The sequence below is a fragment of the Sinocyclocheilus anshuiensis genome, unplaced genomic scaffold (genome assembly GCF_001515605.1).
Source record: "Sinocyclocheilus anshuiensis isolate Anshui unplaced genomic scaffold, SAMN03320099.WGS_v1.1 scaffold383, whole genome shotgun sequence".
In the NCBI taxonomy this organism is placed as follows: domain Eukaryota; kingdom Metazoa; phylum Chordata; class Actinopteri; order Cypriniformes; family Cyprinidae; genus Sinocyclocheilus; species Sinocyclocheilus anshuiensis.
This window is the reverse complement of record NW_015548204.1, coordinates 446,581-469,871: the sequence shown is the minus strand read 5'-3', so window position 1 is coordinate 469,871 and position 23,291 is coordinate 446,581. Positions and strand designations below refer to the sequence as shown.

The 23,291-nt window shown below is 37.3% G+C and overlaps 3 protein-coding genes across 5 annotated transcripts in view; all 3 read right to left on the bottom strand.

Annotated features, from left to right (window-relative positions):
• The window catches only part of farsa (phenylalanyl-tRNA synthetase subunit alpha), a 12,424-nt gene extending 11,649 nt beyond the window's left edge, over window positions 1-775 (bottom strand). For both annotated transcript variants that reach the window (XM_016440185.1, XM_016440184.1), the window contains exon 1: window positions 589-775. In XM_016440185.1, the coding sequence (XP_016295671.1) occupies window positions 589-735 (147 nt within the window). In that variant the 5' untranslated portion in view covers window positions 736-775. The remainder of the gene's footprint in view (window positions 1-588) is intronic.
• Window positions 776-1,809: 1,034 nt separating this feature from the next.
• LOC107653468 (interleukin enhancer-binding factor 3 homolog) lies at window positions 1,810-20,068 on the bottom strand. Of its 2 annotated transcripts, XM_016440181.1 has the most exons (19): window positions 19,943-20,068; window positions 17,161-17,236; window positions 16,311-16,540; window positions 16,013-16,193; window positions 15,782-15,929; window positions 12,107-12,198; window positions 10,658-10,753; window positions 8,743-8,854; window positions 8,446-8,543; window positions 8,233-8,344; window positions 8,006-8,119; window positions 7,711-7,916; window positions 7,471-7,623; window positions 6,616-6,753; window positions 6,376-6,519; window positions 6,167-6,290; window positions 5,697-5,744; window positions 3,229-3,621; window positions 1,810-2,156 (listed from the first exon to the last, which is right to left on the bottom strand). In XM_016440181.1, the coding sequence occupies exons 2-19, from the start codon at window positions 17,161-17,163 to the stop codon at window positions 2,023-2,025; spliced, it is 2,526 nt and encodes an 841-aa protein (XP_016295667.1). In that variant the 5' UTR covers window positions 17,164-17,236; window positions 19,943-20,068; the 3' UTR covers window positions 1,810-2,022. The 2 variants fall into 2 exon arrangements, with proteins under 2 accessions (XP_016295667.1, XP_016295668.1); XM_016440182.1 differs by lacking the exons at window positions 1,810-2,156; window positions 3,229-3,621 and adding an exon at window positions 4,527-5,155 and having other exon boundaries at window positions 19,943-20,066.
• A 786-nt stretch (window positions 20,069-20,854) lies between these two features.
• The window catches only part of LOC107653452 (prostaglandin E2 receptor EP1 subtype-like), a 7,027-nt gene continuing 4,590 nt past the window's right edge, over window positions 20,855-23,291 (bottom strand). Inside the window, exon 3 of the mRNA XM_016440166.1 lies at window positions 20,855-22,127. Coding sequence (XP_016295652.1) covers window positions 21,858-22,127 — 270 coding nt within the window. The 3' untranslated portion in view covers window positions 20,855-21,857. The remainder of the gene's footprint in view (window positions 22,128-23,291) is intronic.

Sequence of the window (23,291 nt, the reverse complement as noted above, 5' to 3'; positions counted from 1 at the left end):
GTATACCAATTTTAGAGTAAAACCTGTTATGTAAAATATTTATTATATATAAAATAAAATGAGTATAGTGCATTTTCATTACAGTAAAAATAAACTTCTATAACTTTTTGATACTTTAATTTTTTTGGAAAAATTCCACTTTTGCAATAATCTGCCAACCTTAGGTCTGTATTCCACAGTGTTCATAAATTACAACAATTTAAGTTTGGATAGTGCACTTTCATGCCTATTTTAAAAAATGGGGGTGACAGTTAAGGGGTTAAAACAGTTGCAGCTTGCTTAGGGGTGATTAAAAGAAAGATACGACATAACTAAGTTTGGATAGTGCACTTTCATGCCTATTTAAAAAAATGGGGGTGACAGTTAAGGGGTTAAAACAGTTGCAGCTTGCTTAGGGGTGATTAAAAGAAAGATACGACATAACATCATTTACGTTAGCGGGTATGAAAGTCTGTAAGATGACTTCATTGTAATGCGCTGCTCCGCATGATTGGAGTGATGTACACACAGATCAACCGGATTGAATGACTCTGGTTTGCGCCGCTGTTGCATCAGTCAGAGCGTGCCGGTGCTGCGGGATCTGCTCACCTCTCCCAGCGCCTGCAGGCTCTTCACCGCGCCGACGATCACCTGATGATCCACCCCGAGATCGGCTGCCACATCCTGGCTGTCAGTGCCGCCGTCCACCTTCTCCAGCAGCCGTAAGAGTGATTCCAAAAGCCCGGTGTCAGCCATGCTGGAGTCGCCTTGCGCTCGGACGGGGAAACGGACATGACGTCACATCAGCCGTAAGCTCAGTAACAAAAACGCACGACATTACTTTACCGTAAACCACGAAGAGCGGCTCTGTATTTATTTCTTTGAAACATAAATATTTTTTACATTGTAGTTATTAATATCATGCGGTCCATAAGCCTTTATTAAAATATTATGTACTATTTATTACTACACCATTGAACAAAATATTTATATTTACATTATTGTGGTTTTCACCATTACCGGCGTTTTCAATCATGCCGTCTACACACCTTTATTATTAGAAAAATATTCTGTATATTTAGAGCGGCAATGTATTTATTACATTTTTGTACAAATAATTATTGCCGTTTTCAATCGTGTTTACAATTCTTTTTATTTTTTAATGTTCTGTATATTAATATCGTGTCTGTGTTTATTATTACTCCTTCAAACACAAAATATATTTTCTTTACACTATTCTTATATGCGTTTTCAATCGTGGCGTTCACATTTAGTAAAAAGCACATTTTAGATCCTAAAACAAGTTACATTTTCAAGTTTAAAATGCTTGATTACATTTTTAATGCCAGATTTGAATGTGACTTTTTGACTAAATTGTATAGGTTATATAAAAACAAGTATAACCAAAACACCTGGAGATGTGCATTCAAAAATACAGCAGAAATCAGATATCCTCCAAAATAAAATCCTTTATTACAAACACCACACATTCTTTAAACGTTGCTCGGAAAAATAAAGGTCCCCCACCCAAAACAGCCAGTTATACATCGATCTGACACATCACAACTTTCACAATCACATAACCATTTAAAACAATGTCACATGTGCATTCATAATTTAAAAGAAAAGCCTACAATTACAGGGAAAAAAATCATGAAATGTTGCTGGTCAAACAGAAGAAAATAAAAACTAAAGATTTACAGCTTGAGACTGATGCATCTTATATTTGTACATGTCTGAATGGTTAAAATCACTCGAGGACTGAGCGTCCAGTCACTGCATATTACCAAATGATCAGGTCCTCACATGCGTCGCTTTGGGTTTATTTCACTTCTCCCTTGTGAGGGCAGTAGTTTGGGGGAGTTCACAGATTTGAACTTCAAAAGAAACATGAAAATACACTATTTTGCACAAAGTTTAGAGACTGCTATTTTTTTTTAGCTCAGGTGTTGGTGATAGAAACCAAAAATCAATAACAACAGAATCAAAACGGATGATGCTCCATGTTTGGAAATGATGATGCAGGACTGCACACAGGATACTTTATCGATACTGGTAGTTCATACTGGGATCGCCCCGGCCGTACCCTGCTGGTCCACTGTTATAGGAGGTGGAGCTACCACCGAAATTCTGGTTGGCTCCGCCCTGTGAACCGTAGTTTGACTGGTTGCTGTAACCTGTGAGAGACCAATCAGAATTAGTAAAAAAAAACACTACAACATTAAACACAGTTAAGGCCCGTTTACACCAAGGATGACAACTATAATGATAAAGTTTTGACAGTCATTCTAAGACCACAGCTATAATGATAATGACAATAGTTTTCCCACAGCTGATTTACGAAAAAAATAATTGACAACCAATAAGAATCTACCTGAGTTTAAAGATCTTCAGCATTTAAAGCAATAGACAGTGTAACTTATAATAAACAACGTTGGTGTTGATGTTAATATAGTTGTCATTATAGTTTTTGGTGTGAATGGGTCTTAAAGGAACATTTCACTCAAGTTAAAATTAGCTGAAAATGAAATGGAGAAATTTATCATTTCATCACTTGCTCACCAATGGATGCTCTGCAGTGAATGGGTGCCGTCAGAATGAGAGTCCAAACAGCTGATAAAAACATCACAAGTAATCCACACCACTCCAGTCCATCAATTAATGTCTTGTGAAGTGAAAAACTGTTTGTAAATAAATTTATCATTAAGGTGTTTTATCTTCAAACCTTTAGCCAAAAAGTGTTCGTAATCCATAATAACGCTTCCACCAGTGAAAAAGTTCATCCCCTGTTGTTCTCTCACATCAAAAATCCACCCACATATTTGTTTAGAACTGTTTTGGACTGTTTTTGCTTGATCTGTGCATATTTCGCTCCCGATTCAGACGACAATTTTTTATTTTTACTGGAGAAAGCAATATTATATGGATAGAGGATGTCTTAGTGATGCATTTGTTTCTTACAAACACAGCTTTTTGCTCACAAGACATTAACTGATGGACTGGAGTGGTGTGAATTACTTGTGGATTATTGTGATGTTTTTATCAGCTGTTTGGACTCTCATTCTGACGGCACCCATTCACTGCAGAGCATCCATTGGTGAGCAAGTGATGCAATGATAAATTTCTCTAAATCTGTTTAGATGAAGCAGCAACTCATCTACATCTTGGATGGCCTGAGGGTGAGTACATTTTCAGCAAGTGTCAATTTTTGGGTGAACTATTCTTGTAACTCAAGAGTGTTTTCGTTACCTTCATAGCTGTAGTCCTGTCCTCCGGTCACCTGTGAGGGATAAGCAGTGCTGTAGTTGAAGTTTCCACCTCCTCCTCCTCCTCCTCCTACTCCACCACCACCTTGAGCCTGACCGAAGTTCTTTTTCTGTCCAAAGCCCTGGCTGTACTGACCAAAGGAACCCCCTTGGCCAATTCCGGATCCTTGAGGCTTGGTGTTTTGGTGCATGGGTGGCTTCTTACCGGCCGGTTTGGGGGTTCCGGTAGGGGACGAGTAGCCACCATCACTCTGATAATACGAGCCGAAACCAGTCGCCCCTGCTGCTCCCCCAGAAGACAGGTTTGTGCCTGGACCTGATGATCCAGGACCTGAGGCCACCGGTCCACCATTAGACCCTCCATTATTAAAGAAATCTGAAGAGGAATGATGCAGTAAATGTTAACAGATGGACATTTTATTCGAATTGAATTCACATTATAAATCTGAATCAACATATTACTGGCTTTTAAGTAGTGAACCTAACAGAATTTTTCTGTACACAAACTTGATACAAAATATACTTTAATAAAACCACTTACTAATCCACATTTTCTCACTTTGAAATAGTAAATGTCTCACACTACACTTTTCATTCCATTCACTTCCATTTAAACGCATGCAAATGCGAGAGAGCGGAAATGCAAGCTCTTGTTAAGATGTTTCACATTTCGCTGCTCTACAAAGTTCAAGTTTGGACCTGAGAATTTGTATCACATCAAGACGTGACCAATAGAAAACCAGTATGTCATAGCTGATTTAGAAGAACTCAAACTTTGCAGAATTGCAGGAAAGTGGGGTAGATTGTATATTTTTACATTTTGGATTTGTTATACACTGAATAAAAAAAAAAAAGGGTGCTGCAGAGTTTGATGTCATATCACGACCGTTGCACTGTCCAAAACAATTTTGCATGCTCAAAATCAGCTTAATACTAATTTAGCTTTGCAAAACAAGCTACAAGTGGTTCAAAAGCAATTGCGGTAATAAATACTGTCTTTGCATATCTGTAAATAAAGACTTTTCTGGACTGAATATAAGAGGCCAAAATAGCAAATAAATAGAAGAGTGAAAATGGTTTCAATCGTAATACTAGCTAAACCATTTAATAAAAACATACATTTACACACACACAAAAAAAAAAAATCTTCACAAAACCTGATGCAAATCTGTATAAATTTCAAAAAAAGAAAAAAAAAATAATAAAAATTTACATATATATCACAGATTTGTAAATTAACTCAAATTTATTGCAAAATAAGACGTAATCCACAAACATCAATTTAAAAACAAAAACGCAGCAAATAAACCCCATTTGTTCAATAGTTCACAGAATTGATAATATTCTGATATTAAAAATCTGTGCCTACTCTTCACAAACCCAATTTCTCACAATCAATGGCATTCACCACAATTAAAAAAAGAAAAATAAATAAACTTTAAAACATTAAAGACATGGCAATTTATGGAAGTGACAATTAAAAATCCACCAGGAACATTATTCCAGGAAAAACAACTAAACTGTTGGCAAAATGGCTTATACAGTGACTTGAGAGCTGCAGTGAAGATACAGTCTTTATGAAATGTCAGTCCGCTACTTTGTGACCATTCACCAGCCAATCACATTGCTCAACTGCACTGATCGCGGCACAAATAATACGTCAGAGTGTCTTGCTTTTCTTGATTTCCGTAGGCAGAAACTCCCGTTCACATCCACAGTGTTAGTTGATCGTTGGTGCAGGTTTTTTGAGGTGAGATTGTGGATGATGCATCACAAGGAAACGAGTTCATAGTGTGGGTAGCCAGTGTTTTTTTCCCCTCTCTCTCTATTTTTCATGTGTGCTTATTGAAAACATTGGGCGGTTTATGTCGCAAACTCGTGGTAGCCATAGGAGTCTGAGACAAAGTCACCTAAAGGGTGAGACAGAGCAGAGAAGCACAGAATTAGACGTCTTCTGTGTTTGGCATGCCATGACAAACGTCACCAGGCATGAGTCAAGGATGTCAATCGGATATCATCAAGGTCAAAGATAATTTGTGTTTTTTTGTCTTTTTAGATTTCTCTGCTCCGGTCACCCTCAAGAAGGTCTTTCCTCAGAAAGTGGCGTTGGCATGTTGGGAACATTTTTCATTTTTCGCCGAGGAAAGTTTGCGTCCCATGGCACAACAAAGCAGAGAAATGTAAAATCAAAAGGAAAATACAATAACGGACACTCACATTAAAGACATCATTAACATGTCCCCAAAACTACCAGAGCAGCAGTTTAAATAGATCCAGAGCAAAGTGCACAGACTATTTAATTTGAGATGAAGTCAAAAATGGCAACAACTTGTGCCATAAAGACAAGTCTTGTGGTTAAACTAATTAACAAGGATAAAAATGCTAAAAGGTATAAAAAGAAAAGAAAAGAGTAGAATCAATGGCACCAGTGAGAAATAGGAAAATACTCACTGTAGCCAGAGTTGTTATTGCCGCCATATCCATACGTCCCATATCCACCTAAAAGGAGACAAGAATATTGATAAGAATATGTATATGTTCAAATGCAAGTCTACAGGAGTTGTTTTATTAGACACAATTTGAGGTATAATTCATGCTCAAGGAAGACATTAGTTATAAAAACTATATTCTTTAGGCAAAATTTAGGGTTGCAAAAATTCACCACTACTTTTTGATAAACCAAGACTTTAAATTCATAATTCAAGTGTTAAGAATTATGGCGGTTAATGTCAAACAATTTTTCCCACCAAAACTGATGTTAGAAACTTCAGTGTGTCAGCACAGTGTTACGTGTAGTTTTTATCCATATTCAGTGAAAGTTAGGTATTAAATAGTTTGATTCAGAGCTGGGTCTCTGAGTGTTAAGGTTTGTCCAAATCCCTAATGCAAAGCGATGCTTTCAGACAGCAATGGAGCTGTACCTTGATTGAATCCTCCACCATTAAATCCACGACCTCGGCCCCTGCCACGTCCTCTTCCTCTGCCCCTGGGATTCATTGCCATGTCAGCAGGCGGCCCACTCACCATCCCAAATCCAGCGGGGTGCTAAAATTAGCAAATCAGACAATTATCCATGGAATATATAAGTGGAGATAATAATGACACTGAAAACAGGAAGAAACAGGCATACCATTGGAGGCATTTTCTTCTTCTTGTTTGCCTCCGAGTTGGAGCCTTCTGGGAAGAGCTTCTCCAGGGCTGCAAGTGCTGCGTAGGCCTTTGCCACTTTTTTATTGGATCCTGCACCCTGAAATTTTTGCCCGTCAATCTCCACCTGAAGTCAGGAAGGAAAAATAAGAGAAATGAGAATTCAACATTACAAAAACGCAATATGAAGAACTAGAATGCGTCTCCGAGTTCATGTCCTCACCTCCATGACGAAGCGCTTGTCGTGGCTTCCACCGGTCTCAGAGATGAGCTCGTACTTCAGTCCTCTGCGTTTTTCGTTGAGCTCCATGACAGGGTTTTTTCCATGCTTGGTTAGGATGGGCCCCTGCTGTTTAGCACTCTGAGAAAGCGAAAAAGGAGGAACAAGCTCTTATAAGACTGAACAACATGCCTTATTAGAGGTTTGGTGCAACTAATCAGTCAAAATTAAACCATAATGAATTTAATTTGCACTTTTTTGCATGTAAAACATTACGGTTAAAGTAAATTCAGTGATGTTTCTGAAATAATTCTCTTATGCTCAACAAGGCTGCATTTATTTGATAAAAAAAACAAAAAAAAACCAGTAAAAACATTAATATTGTGAAAAATTATTACTATTTAAAATAACCGTTTTCTATTGTTATATGTCTTAAAATGTTATTTATTTTTGTAATGGCAAAGCTGGATTTTCAGCATCATTACTCCAGTCTTCAGTGTCACTTGATCCTTCAGAAATCATTCTAATATACTGATTTGATGCACAAGAAACATTTCTTACTATTATCAACGTTAAAACAGTTGTGCTGCTTATTTTTGTGGAAACATTTTTTTCTTCCTCAGAATTCTTTGATGAATAGTAAATACAGCATTTCATTAAAATAGAAATGTTTTGTAACATTATACAAGTCTTTATTGACTTTTGATCAATTTAACACAGAACAAGTGCATTCATTTTTATTATTTTATTTAACCCTTTCATTTTTATTTGCATTATAAAACTGCCCACAAGATGCTCTTTAATTATAAGCCACTATATGGATACATGTTGTTAAAAAAATAAATAAATCTTTGGTACCTCGTCAGTGGGGCTGTCTGCGGTTGGTGCTGGTTCTGGCTCCATTTGGGTCACAGCGGGCAAAGTCTCCTGAGTGGTCACCGGCTCCTCCTGTTTCACCAGTTCAACTATCTTTTGCTCCAATCCCGTTGGCAGACCCATATCTTGCAACACCTGGAGAAGGAATTAAAACATTCAGTTTCTAGTTTCAGACTGGTTCATTAAGCCAAATAATTGATCTTCTACATCAAGGTGTCTTACTTTGACAGCTACGTGTAGTTTCGCAGTGCGTTTGGAGGGACCAGATGCTTCAAAGTTCTTTCCGTCCACCTCTACAGCCATAGTAAACACCGGCACATGAACGGGCCCAGTCTGAGAGATGAGTTTGTACTGTAGACCCGGCTTCAGCTGGTTCAGACGCATCAGGGCATTCATGGCCTGTGGCGGCTCTGCCTTCTCCTCTGGAGCTGAAGGCCAGAAGACAAGTTATGTTTTGTGTGCAATGTTATGCATAATTCCACTATAAGCAGATTGTGAACATATGAACAGCATTTACATTTCTTTTGCAATTTCTTCTTCTTCTTGTTTGGATTCTTGTCATCAGTAGCCTCCTCCTCCTCTATGGGGCGTTTCATTGGCGGCATGTAGGTTGTGCTGGGTGGGATTTGAACTATGGAGATGAAAGACGACAAAAGTCAAGTTTCTCCCTCAAAATAGATGGATTTGTTACACAACAAATCATCCATCAAGTAAAGAAAAATGTCCACTTCCACTCAATTTTACCTGTGTAGTCAATAGGTGTCTCACTCCTTGGTTTTCTAGGCATTTTTGAAGGAAGCGGGTCCATACCGAGCACTTTGTGCAGCTGTCCAAAAGCTGAAAGCCTTAAGGCATGCTGTTAATCAAAAAGATGACAACGTCACTCAAAATGCTCAAATGAGATCTGCAAGCAATCAAATGCAAAACTGTAATAAAAACAGCAAATTGTGGACAAACCTGAGCACTCTGGGTGATGTCCTCCCGCTGCTGGCGATCCATGTGACCAATGGCATCTGTTGGCTCCTTTTCGCAAGGGTCACAAATGCCTGAACCTTCTAAAGCAGATAGATTCACATTCAAATTAAGAAATGACAAAAGCATCTTTGTCGTATTCTATACATCATCACAACGGTCGATACAATACAACAGTAACTACTTACATTTTTTAAAGAGCACTTTATTGCAAGAGTGCTATAATGTGACAGACAGTCATTTTGTAATCTATTTTAGATATGAAATGTGGAGCTGACTTACCAGTCATGAGGATTCCAGATGCGAGACACTCAAGAACTCTACGGAGCGCTTCTCCAGCTCCCATTGGCCGAATCCCAGTGCCAATCGCCTTCTCGCACAGCAGTTCTAAGGGCTTCAAGAAACAAGAGCTACATCACATGGATGCAAACGTATAAATAATATTAGCAAACGTTTATATTCAAAAATGATTAAGGGGGGGGGACCCAACGCTTGCAGAAAAAATTTATTATTATATCACATTAATTCTCAAATAGTCATGAAGAATCGACATTTTCTATCAGGGTATATACAGGAATCATGGAGTTACATTTAATAAATGTTAAGACCTTTTTTTAAGACTCTTTCCATACATTTTAAGACCTCATCGCCACTTCAAGTTTTAACCAGTTACATCGGCGACACTAACGTACATTTACTATATATTGATTGTAAGATAGCACAACTAAACAGACTTACTTTGTGATAACTCCTTATCAATACAACATAATTCAGAAGGGGAGAACGAAGCACAAGACAATTAATTGAGTGACTAACCAATGCAACCCAAGAAACAAGAATTAGACCAATAAACAAAACAACTGACAAAATTTATTGAGGAGAGAAAATAAAACTCTCCGAGCTAACGGGGCAATGAGTCCATATTTTACGGTCACTGTTATGCACATTTATCATAAACACAGCTCAAATGCTTCCTACTTAGTGTGGCCCAAAACATTTAGCAGTTTTATTACATGTAGAATGCAAAATATTTCAGTACAAGCATTTCAACCAAATGTAATTTATGCAATATTTCAAACCTTTAACCCACTGGGGAAAATCAACCCATGGCAACAGTTTAAAAGCAACCCAATTTCGTGGAAAAAAAACAACAACCCTGCATCCAACATGAGCTGCAGAAGTCAGATTTGACTGATCACGGGTCAAAAGTAAGGAGAGATAACTGACAAGATGTTGGAGGATTTGCTCATCAACAGATCCCGAGCTCATTGACAATATCTTTTATCGTAGGATGTGCTCCCTTTACACAGTGCACGCGCGATCGTGAAATCGAAAGTGAACTACGACAGCGAGCGCTCATTCAAAGGGGATTTAAATACCCCACATATTGATAGAGGCACCCTGATGCACGAAAATTATATACAATATTAAAATGTTTGCGGGAACGGACACAAATATCACGGGAGCAGATGGGAGCATGCGGTAATGGTCAGAAATTCAGTGAGAGCGGGATCAACAAGCCCCGCGCACTACCACGCAGCGTAGCAGTCAGTCAGTGAGAGCCGTAACAGATGACGTCAAATCTTGCGGGATTCTATAAAATACACAGAACCCCACTATTCGACAAATATACATAATGAAAAGATGATACAAAATTTAATACCTTGGAAAATGGCATTTAAGACTTTTTAAGGGCCTTAATTTTCTCTAAATTGATTGATCAACTTTTAATACTTTAAGACCCCACGGACACCCTGTATATGAAAAAGAAAAAAAAAAAAAAGTAAAACTACGAAAAACAGCTTACTTTTACCTGCTTGAATATTCACGTAAACTGTAATAAAATAAATTCATCAAACTCAACTCAAATGAATAGCAAATTAATTGCATTAAATGAATTAAAACATACCAAATGAAAGCATTAAATTGACAAAAATGGGTAAATGGGCAATTTAATGCAATTCACTTAAGAGTCTACATTTCAATGCAAAAATAAATAAATGTTAAAACAAAAAGATATATATATAGCGCTACGGCTTAGTGGACCAGCTCTTCATTTTCTGTGATTAGAATGAACAGCCATTCTCTTTTAATGCAGCGCTCTTTTTAATGCATGCGTAATTTTACATCAGCTTTTGTTGCAATTTAAAAATCCACCACCCCTATAATCTAAATCTCGGGTTGTTTTTGTACTTACCCATCCTCGCAGAGGGGCCCAGGTAGGAACACGAGCACAGAGGTCCCTCAGGATACGGATGACAATCACACAGGAGCGTAGTCCATTAGCCCTGGCCTAGAGACAAAAGCAGGAGGGATACAAACCCCCGGTTTATCTCATGCACTCATAATGTGGCACAACACCAAAGCAATAAACAAAGAAAGGGGGTGAGATTTGCCGATACTGAATAATGTGTGTCGATAAGCATTAGCAATGTAGAGAGGGCGGCAAATGGTTAATTATAATAATGGTTAGTTATAAAAAAAAAAAACATGTTACTCAGTTGAGAAGCTACATATATGACAGATATTAAAAGAGCAGATTAAAAATGTCAAGCTCAAGAGATGAGGAACACAACAGGGCTTGTGGTTGCACCTGGCCTTCCGATTAGACATTAAATATCAGAACTGAGTTGATACAAGCGAATAAAAGATACTAGATATGGATTAAATCTGGGAAGTGCAGCTGCATTTTTAAAGCACTGCAGGGCATCAATGAAACCATAAACACACTAATATGGCGGAAAGGTGCAATATTCCTTCTTGGCATGAATATAAGCTGACAAAAAGATTTTCTGCAGGTACTTGAATTAAATTCTTATAATAATGTTCTGTGTTCAACAAGTTTGAGGCAGCATATATGGCTTTTTTTTTTAAATCAAAACTGCAGTAAAAAAAAAAAAAGTAGTATTGTGAAATATTATTACAATAAGATAAGTTAACATTTTAATTATATTATTCATGTAATTATTTATTACCTACAATAAAACAATTTGTGTTGCTTATTATTTTTGTGGAAACTGTGATGAATAGAAGTTATTAATTTATAATTTTTATATTACTATTCCTGTCCGCATTCCATTATAACACTGTTAGTCATGAAAATTAATTGTGGCAATCAATATAGTGCAAAGTTAAATTGCACTGAACCCAGAACATTTGCAAAAGGACAAATCGGATGATCTCAGAAAAAATAATTCTCCAGTGAAGTGCACCAAACGGTATGCTGGCTGCAGAAATATTGCACCTGCCATTTGTGTTGATGCATTTAAATTTAAAATCAAGGCGTTCAAAAACATCAAATATTAAAATGGACTGTAAAAGCGGCAGCTGGTACTGGCAATGACGTCTCAAAAAGTTAATAAACAGCTATCGATGCGAAAATACACTTAGTTAAATTAGCCAGGCAGAGGTCAGACAGCACTGACAAAGATGTCCTTGGCAACGCAATCCAAAACCATCCAGCAAGAATATGACATTCTACCGGAGGCAAATACACTCCCACAAATAAAATCTACACAGAAAAACATCCACACAAACAACTGAAAAAAAAATAAAGAACAAGAATACAGCATGAAATAAGGTTAACACAGAAACAAAATAAAAACAAACTTAACTACTAGAAGACAAATAAAGACAAGATGCAAACCTGGAACCACTTGGCGTGGCGGAGGGACGCCAAGGCAGTCAGGCATTTCTGCCTGTCCAGTACATCCGGGGGATCGTTGACTGATAGCGTTTCTATTGGCAGGTGGAATAAGAAGACAAGGTACGGTTTGACCAAGGGGTTTTTCTGTCTCACGGCCGGGGGAGGAGGAGGCAGATAACCCCTACCAAAGGCAGTGGAGGGGAGAGGAGGGGGAACCCCCCTAAACAAGAGCAACCCTTCCTGTACTAGTACACAACAGCAGGACAGAAATCTACAAGTGGGCGGAGCATCCGGCTCTGTTCCAAACCCAAGTGAGGCTACACTCGACAATAAAAACGATAAATCGAGTCGTTTCCTACTTCCACCACAAATATATTGAACTTTGAATGAGCCTTTTTATAAAAGCATCATTAAAATTGCTTTAACACATTATTAGAAAATTTTTAATTAGTAGGCTAGAGATCATTTAAATTAAAATTTTAAATTTAAACTAAAAACACACATAAATGTTCATGGTTCACTCCAATATGTGCAAGTAATAAAATATATAGCACACAGAAATACTGAGTAAAACAGTCTATTTTTAAATAGACAGAACCATTTATAATGCTACTTTTGAATTAACCCTCTAAGCACCAAAGTCGCAAAATTGCGACAAGATGTCATACTTAATCAAATATGGTGCTTTTCCACTGCGTGGTACGACTCGGCTGAATATTTTGAATAAAACCGGAAAAACTAAATAAAAGCGATGCATGTGTCATACAGAGCTATTGTGGCTGCGTTGTGTCACATGACAAGCATGACGCGCCGCCATGGAAATGGGCAATACATTCTAAAATAACTGTCGCCTAAAAAAAAACTCACGCTCGGGGCTCAGCTAGAATATTTTAAACTCACGTGCGAAAGGGTTAAATAATATTGATTATCATTATGCTTGACTGACTGATGTTAAGAGTGTACTTTCAGATATTTATATAACTGTGCCATTTTAAAACACACACACATATATGTTTGTAAAATGGCACAGTTTTATAAATATCTGAAACTGTACTAATATATATATATATATATATATTATTATTTTTTTTTTTATCAGTCTGGCGAGTAAACAAAAAAATTTACTAGCCAATGGCGATTCAATTGCCAAGGTGTCGGTAGAGGGCTGTACTACTATAAAGTATAGTAATAATTTAGTACTTTCTCCTGTTTTATTGTTGGTTTCCTCTTTTCTGATCATTTGGAATGAGGATAAAAAGACAAAAAACAAACAAACATGCAAATAAGTTCAAACATCAATTCAATATCTATTATTTCATGAATATTATGACATTCAAGAGGGCCGCCCCCTGATGACGTCATAATATGCAAATTATATGAGTATATTTACACCCCACATAAACTTTCGGTCATGCCCAACATTTTTCTAATTTACATTAGATCTCTATCTTTAAGCCCTTTCAAGCCACAAGCATTTGAAATCTTGATGTCAAAATCCAGCATTTTTCCAAAAAAAAAAAACGGTCGCCTAAAGGGTTAACTGATAAAAAGATTTACGTAAAACAACACTTTACATGAAAGTACAACATTTTAGATTAAATTTCGCCACAAAACCATCATAACGCTTTGGTTGGTTGGTGTTTTAATGGCATGCCAAATTCCTTGGCTATTTTCATGGCAAGTCACAATATTATTGAAATATTATAAAAGAGTAGTTTAAAAGCCTATATATAAGCCTATATATAGTTTGCTTTACATAAAAAAATGTAAATTTTTATTTATTTTTTTTTAACGGGTAAAAATGTGTGTGGAAGTGTTTTCATAACGCACTGGATAAAAGCATCTGCCAAAATGCACAAATGTAATTTATGCCCAATGCATTCTGGACTAACTACATGCGATGCCGTCTTAGATTTCGGCAACAATTTTCTGCCACTGTCTTCACCTATGATGCCTCAAGATGGCGTCTAGGTAGGCAGCACACTATGATTTGGAACAGAGCCCTTGTGGCTGTATTTTGTGGCATGAAGGTGTACAGTGAGTGAATGTTAAAGGGAGGTTCTTCTATGGCTAAAAATGTGTGTATCAGTGAGATCTGAGTGCATTTGTGTGTTTGACATGGGGGAACCCCTCCCCCTCGCCCCCTTGTTTTTTTTTTTCTGGGTGCACTGCCTTGCCCCTTCCGAGACAGAGAGCGTCCAGTTGGTCAAAGGTCCAGCGTCCCTAAAATCGACAAACTAGAAGGCTTGACAGAGAGAATCAGATTTTGAACCACAGGCAGCAGTAGTCAGATACACAAGAGGTATGATCAAAACGAGTCCACACTGCAGCAAAACTGATGGCTTGTGATGGTCTAAGGCAGGCGTCACTAACCGGGGGTCACAGATAGAGCTAGGCTTTGAGATCGGCCTCAAGTTTGCTCTCGATTGACCCTTCGCTAAGCCCCGCCACCCTTGGTTGCTGTTGCATCGCTTATACAAGTTTTGCTGGAACCAACCACAGGTGTGTTAATTGTTATTTTTTAGTAAAACGTGCAGAAAGCGTGGTAAAACTTGATTGCATATAATTTTTGTTATATTAATTGGATTAAATTGGGACAATGCAAAGTACCATAATCTGCTTGTTTTTTTTTTAAAGAGTAGAAGTTTACAGTTAAATGACTAAAAACTGCAAAGGGAGAAGTTTCATTTAAAAACAACTGTAAGATGGCCAAAAATGGTTCCTCTATAATCAATACATAAATAACATGTCACACAATTATTAATATTAATGTAGGAACAAACGTAGTCATTACAGATGTTTTAGGTTTTCGATTAGGGAAAAAGCAACTTTACAACTTTAAAGATTTAGTAGCAACATTTTACAATATTTCAGCTAAAAACTTACTGAAATTACGCAAACAGACAGAACTTCCATTGACAAAAAAAAACAACTGATAAACTGGAGAATGGCAAAAGCTGCCAAGATTGTAAAAATGGGGTTTAGCCAAAGGTCAATTGTTTTGTCTCACCCAAACGGTTTATTTCGGTATTCCCCCTATTCAACACTCTAACCCTAAAAAAGCTCTTTACTAAACTTAACCACAATTCTCTAAACTACAGATCCATTGAGTTACTGTGACCATATATTATCAGGCTGGGTCTAATCTATTCTTTACACTGTGTCCTAATGTCTAGCATTATCTATAACCCTCCTGCCCTCCGTCCAGCCTCTTTGAGAAAGGCTCGGTCAACAAGTCCTGGCGAACAAACCAGAGCTCGACAATACATCTGCTTCTCATTTTTGCTGCAATGCAAACCGTTCCATTTCTTCTCCATTATACGAACACATGCAAACAACAAGGTTTGTGATTTTGTTTCTTAATTCTCAGTAAGCCTTCAGTAAACTCTCCTTTTAAATACTTCAAAGGGAACTGGGTCTTATTTAAAGCTTTACCCATCACTTATGTTACTGTATATTGGGCCATCAACACTAACATCACACTGCATGGAACTGTGAGACTTCAGGTGGCAGTAAACATAATCTGTGTTACATGACTAGTCTGAACACAATATCCCCAAGCTCCATTGAAGGCCCAATAAACAATATCCCTGCCTGAGTCCATCATCCCATCTTGCTGTCTCTGGGGTTGTGGGGTGGTTAGAAGAACCATAAGGCACGTGATTTCAAACCTACCTCCGGCAGCCTGCTTCTCAGCCTCCTCCCTCACGAGAGGTGAAGTCAGATAAATGGTGAGGGTCAGCGGTGGCTCCTTAGAGTTCTTGATGACAATGGTGGCATCGCGGATGCATGGTTTAACGTCATATTTTTCTTCTGTGACGACCTGTAGGACAGATCATTGAGGTTCATGCATGTTTTTTATCCTGCCTTTGTAAATAATGTTTAAAATTAGAGATACAGACATACCTTAAGCTGCACAGCAAGGTTCTCAGACACTTTCTTCAGCAGGGTGATGGTGGGTTTGTCTTTGCACAACAGCACAAGCTCTAGGTCAAGATCTCCCTTCAGCAGGAGACCTTTAGCTACCAGCCCCACACGCATGACTCCACGCAGGGAACGTGTGGGGTGCTCCATTGACTTTAGATCACTGGAGGACAAAATATGATGGGCAGTTACATGCGAGATACTAACACACACCAATAACTAATCACACAGTCACAGTAAAATGACAGTGAACAGAAAAGTCACAATTAAATATTCTCACATCTCTTTCTCGCCATCTCCATCGGACTCCGAAGCATTCGCATTGGCATTTCCTTTCTCCTGCTCATCCAGCCAATCAGAGACAGCCTTGAGGGCACGTTCAGTGTGGGACACCATGTTCTGCACCCCCTCCAGCTCCTCCTGGGTGGGATAGATAGAGGAGTGTTTGGCCATCACATGGCGGTCGTCGTTCACAAAGATGCGCATGGAGCGATGACGAATGGGAGGCGGCTTCACGGAAACAAAGAGAAAAAAAAACGTTAATTTACATGACAAGTTAAACCAAAAGGTTGTGCTGTCCAAAAGCCTGAGGTCAGTAAAACTTTTATTTTAAGAAATTAATACTTCTGTTGAACAAGGATGCATTAAATTGATCAAAAGTGACTGTAAACACATTTGTAATATTTCAAAATATTTCTATTCCAAATAAATGTTCTTTTGAACTTTCTATTCATCAAAGAATTCTGAAAAAATGAAAAGCATATAACGGTTTAACACTGATAATATTGAGAAATGTTTCTTGAGCAGCAAATCAGCATAGTAGAATGATTTCTGATGGATCATGTGACACTGAAGAATGGAGTAATGATGCTGAAAATTCAGCTTTGATCATAGCAATAAATTACATTCTAAAATATATAACATTATTTATAATTGTAACATTTTACAAAATCACTGATCTTACTGTATTGTTTATCAAATAAATGCAGCCTTGGTGAGCATAAGAGACTTCTTTCTCCTTTTCCTAATCAGTGTGACTGCTCTGTGTAATTATTGCCATATTAGTATAATTAATTAGTACTATACGGAAGAAATCAGACTGCAGAAGCATTGATGTATGTATACTTTACCATAATGGCTACAAAGTAGTTCTTCAGTTTGGCAGTGTTGGTCTATATGTAGCAGAGGAATGCTGCTCCAGTTGGTCTGTAATGGAAAACAACCAGTTTTATGTATAATAATCAGTCAAAACCTATAATGAAGCAAAAACATAATTCTTTCAACTGTTACACCAAATACACAAAATAATGATCTTTAAAAAAGCATCATATGACCCCTTTAAAGATGAAGTCAACCAAAATGTATAACAATATATAGTTATGGCTATATTTATTCATTCAGCAGGCACAAATGGAAGTTGATACAAAAACACCATTGTCAAAAAAGGATTTGAAGTTAAAACCCAGGTAAAGCAATTCTGATTGAGCTTCAGATTCCACACAAATCAAGGCCTAATCTATATAATCCTTCTACATGCACCATGGGAAATATTTACAGATCACAGGAGCATCACATATTCGGATCTCCATGGAAACAGTGACTAAATACAAACCATAATATCATTCAGAGATGCAGAACAAGCAGCTCCGAACACATGAAACCTCCTTTATGCTAACCCGCTTGGATTGGAAACCCCTTTTATTTACCAGACTGAAATCTTAAATAGATATAAATTTAAAACACATGACACATTAACTCATTTCCTGCTATTGTCTCCATGCTTGCCACGTAAGTGCTAAATCAGATGTTCACCAGTGCTGTTCTCACCTTTTGTTCTGGGCAAAACGTGTTTTTCATTCACAGCATATATCCTAGAATTGGCAGGAAATGTTTGTTGATCTCACAATTCACAAGTGAACCGTCTCACGTCTGCTCTACAGCTGTGAGGCATGTCTTTTTACCCTTACTACAGCTACGAACATCACAACTGTACTAACCCCAGGCAAGAACAATGAAAAGAAAAAAAAAAACTCAACTGGAATAAAATAAAAGCAGGAGGACAGACAGGCTGCATTGTATTATATCAGATGATATATATATTTAGATGCCACAGACCCTTAGTATTAAAAGCAAGCAAAAACAGTGACTAAATACAAACCATAATATCATTCAGAGATGCAGAACAAGCAGCTCCGAACACATGAATCCTCCTTTATGCTAACCCGCTTGGATTGGAAACCCCTTTTATTTACCAGACTGAAATCTTAAATAGATATAAATTTAAAACACATGACACATGAACTCATTTCCTGCTATTGTCTCCATGCTTGCCACGTAAGTGCTAAATCAGATGTTCACCAGTGCTGTTCTCACCTTTTGTTCTGGGCAAAATGTGTTTTTCATTCACAGCATATATCCTAGAATTGGCAGGAAATGTTTGTTGATCTCACAATTCACAAGTGAACCGTCTCACGTCTGCTCTACAGCTGTGAGGCATGTCTTTTTACCCTTACTACAGCTACGAACATCACAACTGTACTAACCCCAGGCAAGAACAATGAAAAGAAAAAAAAAACTCAACTGGAATAAAATAAAAGCAGGAGGACAGACAGGCTGCATTGTATTATATCAGGGTTTTTTTCAACCTTTTAGATGCCACAGACCCTTAGTATTAAAAGCAAGCAACAATTTCATGCATTAAAGGCCCAATTTATATTATTAAAAAGTAATGTGTAAAATATTACTTGGAAAATATTTAGTTGTTATATTATATAACTTGCCTATTCATTGTAGTACACGACACAGTTTGCACATGTTTGAATCATTTTTATGATTTACATTAATCAATTTTTAAAATATTTATTTAAAAATTAACACTATTAAACACTATTATTCTCTAAAATTTCACAGACCCCCCAGCACGCCCTGGGGGTCCCAAAACGGCATTCTGAAAATATCTGTATTATATTTTAGAAATAAAACAAATACATAATGCATATAATAATAATTTTGCAAATAATAATACATTTTGGCTCTACTGGCACTGTTCTCCTCAAATATTAACATGTAGCATAAGCACTTCAGCATTGACGCAAATACATTTTGGAGGAACAAAAATGTGCAATTATTAAAATCATATTTTTTCACTGTGCAACTTTATATCATTGTATTATATAATTTGTGCCCATTTAACAAACAGGACGAAACCGCCCCAGTAACTAAAATCTGAGTAGAACATAAATACTAACAATGCATCTCTTTCATAATCAACAAACACGCAAGTTAGCTGATGCTGTACCTAAAGCAACACAATGTTGGAAGTAAACAAGGTAAACGCAGTATACATCACAGCTGCGCGGCCATTTTAATGCAGCCAAACAATGGGGAGAGCCGTTCACCGGGCTGCGCAAACATCTAACTTCATTTAATAAGACATTTGGTTCTTAAGATGATCAAATTACGTTTGTACAGGTAAACCTGGCTAATGATGCCCAAAAATGCTTTCCAACCAAGATACGCATTTGGTTTTAAGACACGGCTAGATATAACGTTACCGAATGAGATAAAATGGTCGCGACCCTCCCCCAAAACAACAAAAAACTGTCAGAATCTTTATTTAACTACACCATGAGACAGAATAAACGCTTATTTCATTCTTTCAGACATAAAAGTAAGAGAAAATCATCAAATAATGCTCAAATCTCGCTGTTTTTGTGAAATGCATAAGGAGCTAGCTGCTAATCGCTAGCCATAGCCGTTTGCTATACAAATATATACATTTCTACTGCATTTAAGTGTTTAAATTACATATTTTGGAGTAGATAAAAAAAGTACTCAGTCGATACATCTGCAGCTTAAAACACTTAAACCACGTAATATTTAAGGATATGTGTGTTTTTATCATGTACTCACCAGCGCAGCGACAAAGATGCACCCGTCCACCGTTCTGCCGCTGTGGAGAATCAGCGTGCGCGAAGCTGGAACAGTGACACGTGATATCAGTTGACCAATAGGATCATTGGTGCGTCAGCGACAGACGGGAATGAATGGGGAGGGCGTGGCTTTTTCATTCAGAGTCAGACTGGCGACTGCAAGATCAAACACATCTTTCTTTCTTTCTTTCTTTCGCTTGGCAATGAAGCCGTCAGCTGAGAAAATGTGTCACTGTCAATTGTTCTATGCACCAAATGAAGACACCGTATTTAAATTAAACAAATGAATGACTATTTAAATATGACTTTTATTCTTTTTTTTCCGGTAGGACACGGGCTCAGTCGTTTGGGGGCGATGCAACACAAAGAAAAAGGTGACCTCCGGGGGAACGGAAATTTTTAGGAATTTATCCCCCCCCCCCCCCCAAAAAAAACAAAAAACAAAGAGAACTGTTTTGATGCTTACTTGTATTATTTAACATAGTTTCATTTTTGCAATTGGTGGAATTTGTCACTAAAAAGGTAAAACAATGCTAAAAAAAAAAAAGAAAGAAAGATGGATCCCCTCCTAATTTGAGAAATGATTGCTTTACTTACCAAACTGCTTTTCACTCTCAGAAAAAAATGTAAAATTGTAATTGAGGCAGTTCCTTTTAAAATGTACCAATATGGCCACTTTAGGTACTAATATTTACACTATGTACATATCAGTTATTAATATGTACAATTTAGGGGTAGATACCTTGTATGTTGTAACTTACTACACCAGTGACAGTTTGTATTTTTTTCCTCAGAGTGCCGGTTTTGAAAAGAAAGATAGGCCTAGTAGTAGGAAATGCAACATCCTGACATCGAGATAAAAAGAGAGATTCTTCCAGAAGTGAACCTTTATTGGTCAACATAATATTCCATAGCTTTTCAAGATCACAAATAACAGGGCAAGACACAAATATACAGATACAAGAACACTGAAACTGTCATGCACATGTAAAAGTTCTGCCTTTAGGTTGCAGTGATATTTACACTATTTCTTCATTATTTGACTTTTATAGACTGTATGTAATACTGTATGTGGACTATACAGATTCCTGTGCAATAGCTCTGAAGCCAAACAAAGCTTCATGTTCAAAGACATTTTGATGAATTCACTATAAGCATCATTTTACAATGAATCCTATAATGAATCACCAAAAGAGAAGGTGCATGTTAATCCTGAACAACTGCAAACTAGCTTATTAAATCCCAGACCGAAACAACATTTATTTTCTTTGCTCCTGTGACTCCTCTTGTCCTCTGAGTCCCTTTTCTTGTAGTTTACATGGGAACTAAGGGTTTTATTTTTATTATTTTTTTAAATATAATAATAATAATAATTGAGGTGACACGCGGAGGGCATGTTTGCAATCCATTTCACATTGTCATTTATCAGACTCACTCTACAGTGCAACAGTGACTGCCAACTTTTTCAGCAGCCTCGGTTCCAGAATATAAAGTTATTCAAATACATATTTTTTATACATATATTTGTTGCATGGAAACAGGAATTTGCAAATGAAAACCCCAAATTTGTCAATTAAATGTCAAAAATGGAAGGTATGTCTAGAAACATTTATACATTGTTGCTAAAGTCAGTTTCTTGATGGAGAAAATGAATGGGATTTTTACTTCCAAAACCCCACTGTGCTCAATTATAATGCCTATTGAAGTCACTGCATTTCCAGAGCATCACTTGCATTACAGCTTCCAGTATGATGCTGCTTCATCCACCATTCAAGCAATAGGAACTTACATCTGCCTTCAGTAATGCTGCAAAATAGGATGGTTAATAACATCCTATTTTTTCCCTTTTCCCAGTCTCTTCCACATGGTAGAACGCATATTCTGGAATCCCTCCATCAGTTCCGATTAATTACACTCTTCATGGAGTTCTGGAAGGAGCTGATCTCCCACCGCCGGAATGTACTCCCTTTAAGGTCACTGCGGCCGGTGGTTATGCGGTAAATCTTTTTTAGGACGGCCCGGCGTAGAAGGATATAGACCCAGGGGTCCAGAATCTGATTCCAGGTGGCCAGACGAACTCCCATTACCATTAAAGTCCTGTAGGTTTCCAAATCATCCCCCATAGAGCCGCTGTATGAGCGGATGACAGACATCAGACCGAAGATCTGTCAGAAAAACAGAGAAAGTTAGTTGTAGTCAGTGGATGAAGCAAAATAAAGTCATGGTATAACAGCAAAAGAATAGTAAGGATTATTTAGAACCCAGATCAAACAGCCTAGAGGAAAACTGCATTGATCAGAGGTTGCTCATTCATAGCTCGTGAGACAAAATAAATCCTCGGTTGTGTTTCATCCTCACAATTCAGGTCTGTTTTGACCCCCGAAGAGATACGTAAGAGATAATTTTACAAATTTGGAAAAAAACAAAAACAAAAAAAAGCATGGCTTTTAGTATGGGAACCAAACTTTTAAAGTGTGTCAAGAATCATGTAATTTTTATAGATTTTTTTTTAAATCGGCTCACAGAATTTGTTTTTTTGAAGAAATGTTCATATTGACATTCTTTGAATTTTGGCAAATCTACACACAGTTTGAGACAGCTGACATATTGTGGAGGAAATATGTGGAATTAATAGTTGTTTTTTTTCTCAAAAATCTGAGAAGGAAAGTTTGTTTTCTATTTAATCTTATTGCGAAACAATTATGACAGTACATAGATCTCATTTGTGATTTGTCTTTCAATGGTATTCCTACACAGACAAACTTAAAAAGTCTTTAAAATAATAAAATAGTTTTATTTTATTATTTAGATGTGTATACAATTAGATCTTATGTCTATTCATATACATTTTGATCAAAGAATTCGGTATTTTCTTTAAAGTATACTTTGTCACTTGACATCTAATATTAATATAAATATATCTAATATAAACTGTATTTTCAACATTTTTTGATATGCATACTAATTTTATATTCTTTTATTACAATTATATGCTTGGATCCTTCAGTCTTATAATTATTATTTGTTTGCATGTGAGGTACTTCAAGCTTATTGTAATGCTTTTTTTTTTTTGATCGGTCCTTAATAGACAGACAGGTAGACAGTCATGGTCAATGGCCCAATAACGGTTAAGTTAAAAATAATGGTTAAAGGGGTCAGATCGCCGGATCGGCTTTCACCGTGGACGAAGCGGAGTCCAGCATCATGTGGTCGTCACATGTGGTTGCCACAAGCCTGCCGGCTGCTGCCATTCTCAAGCCCACTGGCCTCCTCTCACTCAAACCGGCCTCCGCTCATTCTAGCCCGCCATGTGTGACGCTGGGTGTTTC

Excerpts from the sequence above, each read along its gene's own strand:
- LOC107653468 (XM_016440181.1), bottom strand. Across the intron at positions 8,855-10,657 it reads GGGCCCCTCTGCGAGGATGG|CCCTTAGAACTGCTGTGCGA; the intron begins GTAAGTACAAAA and ends TGTTTCTTGAAG. Across the intron at positions 2,157-3,228 it reads ACAGGACTACAGCTATGAAG|GTTACAGCAACCAGTCAAAC; the intron begins GTAACGAAAACA and ends GGTCTCTCACAG.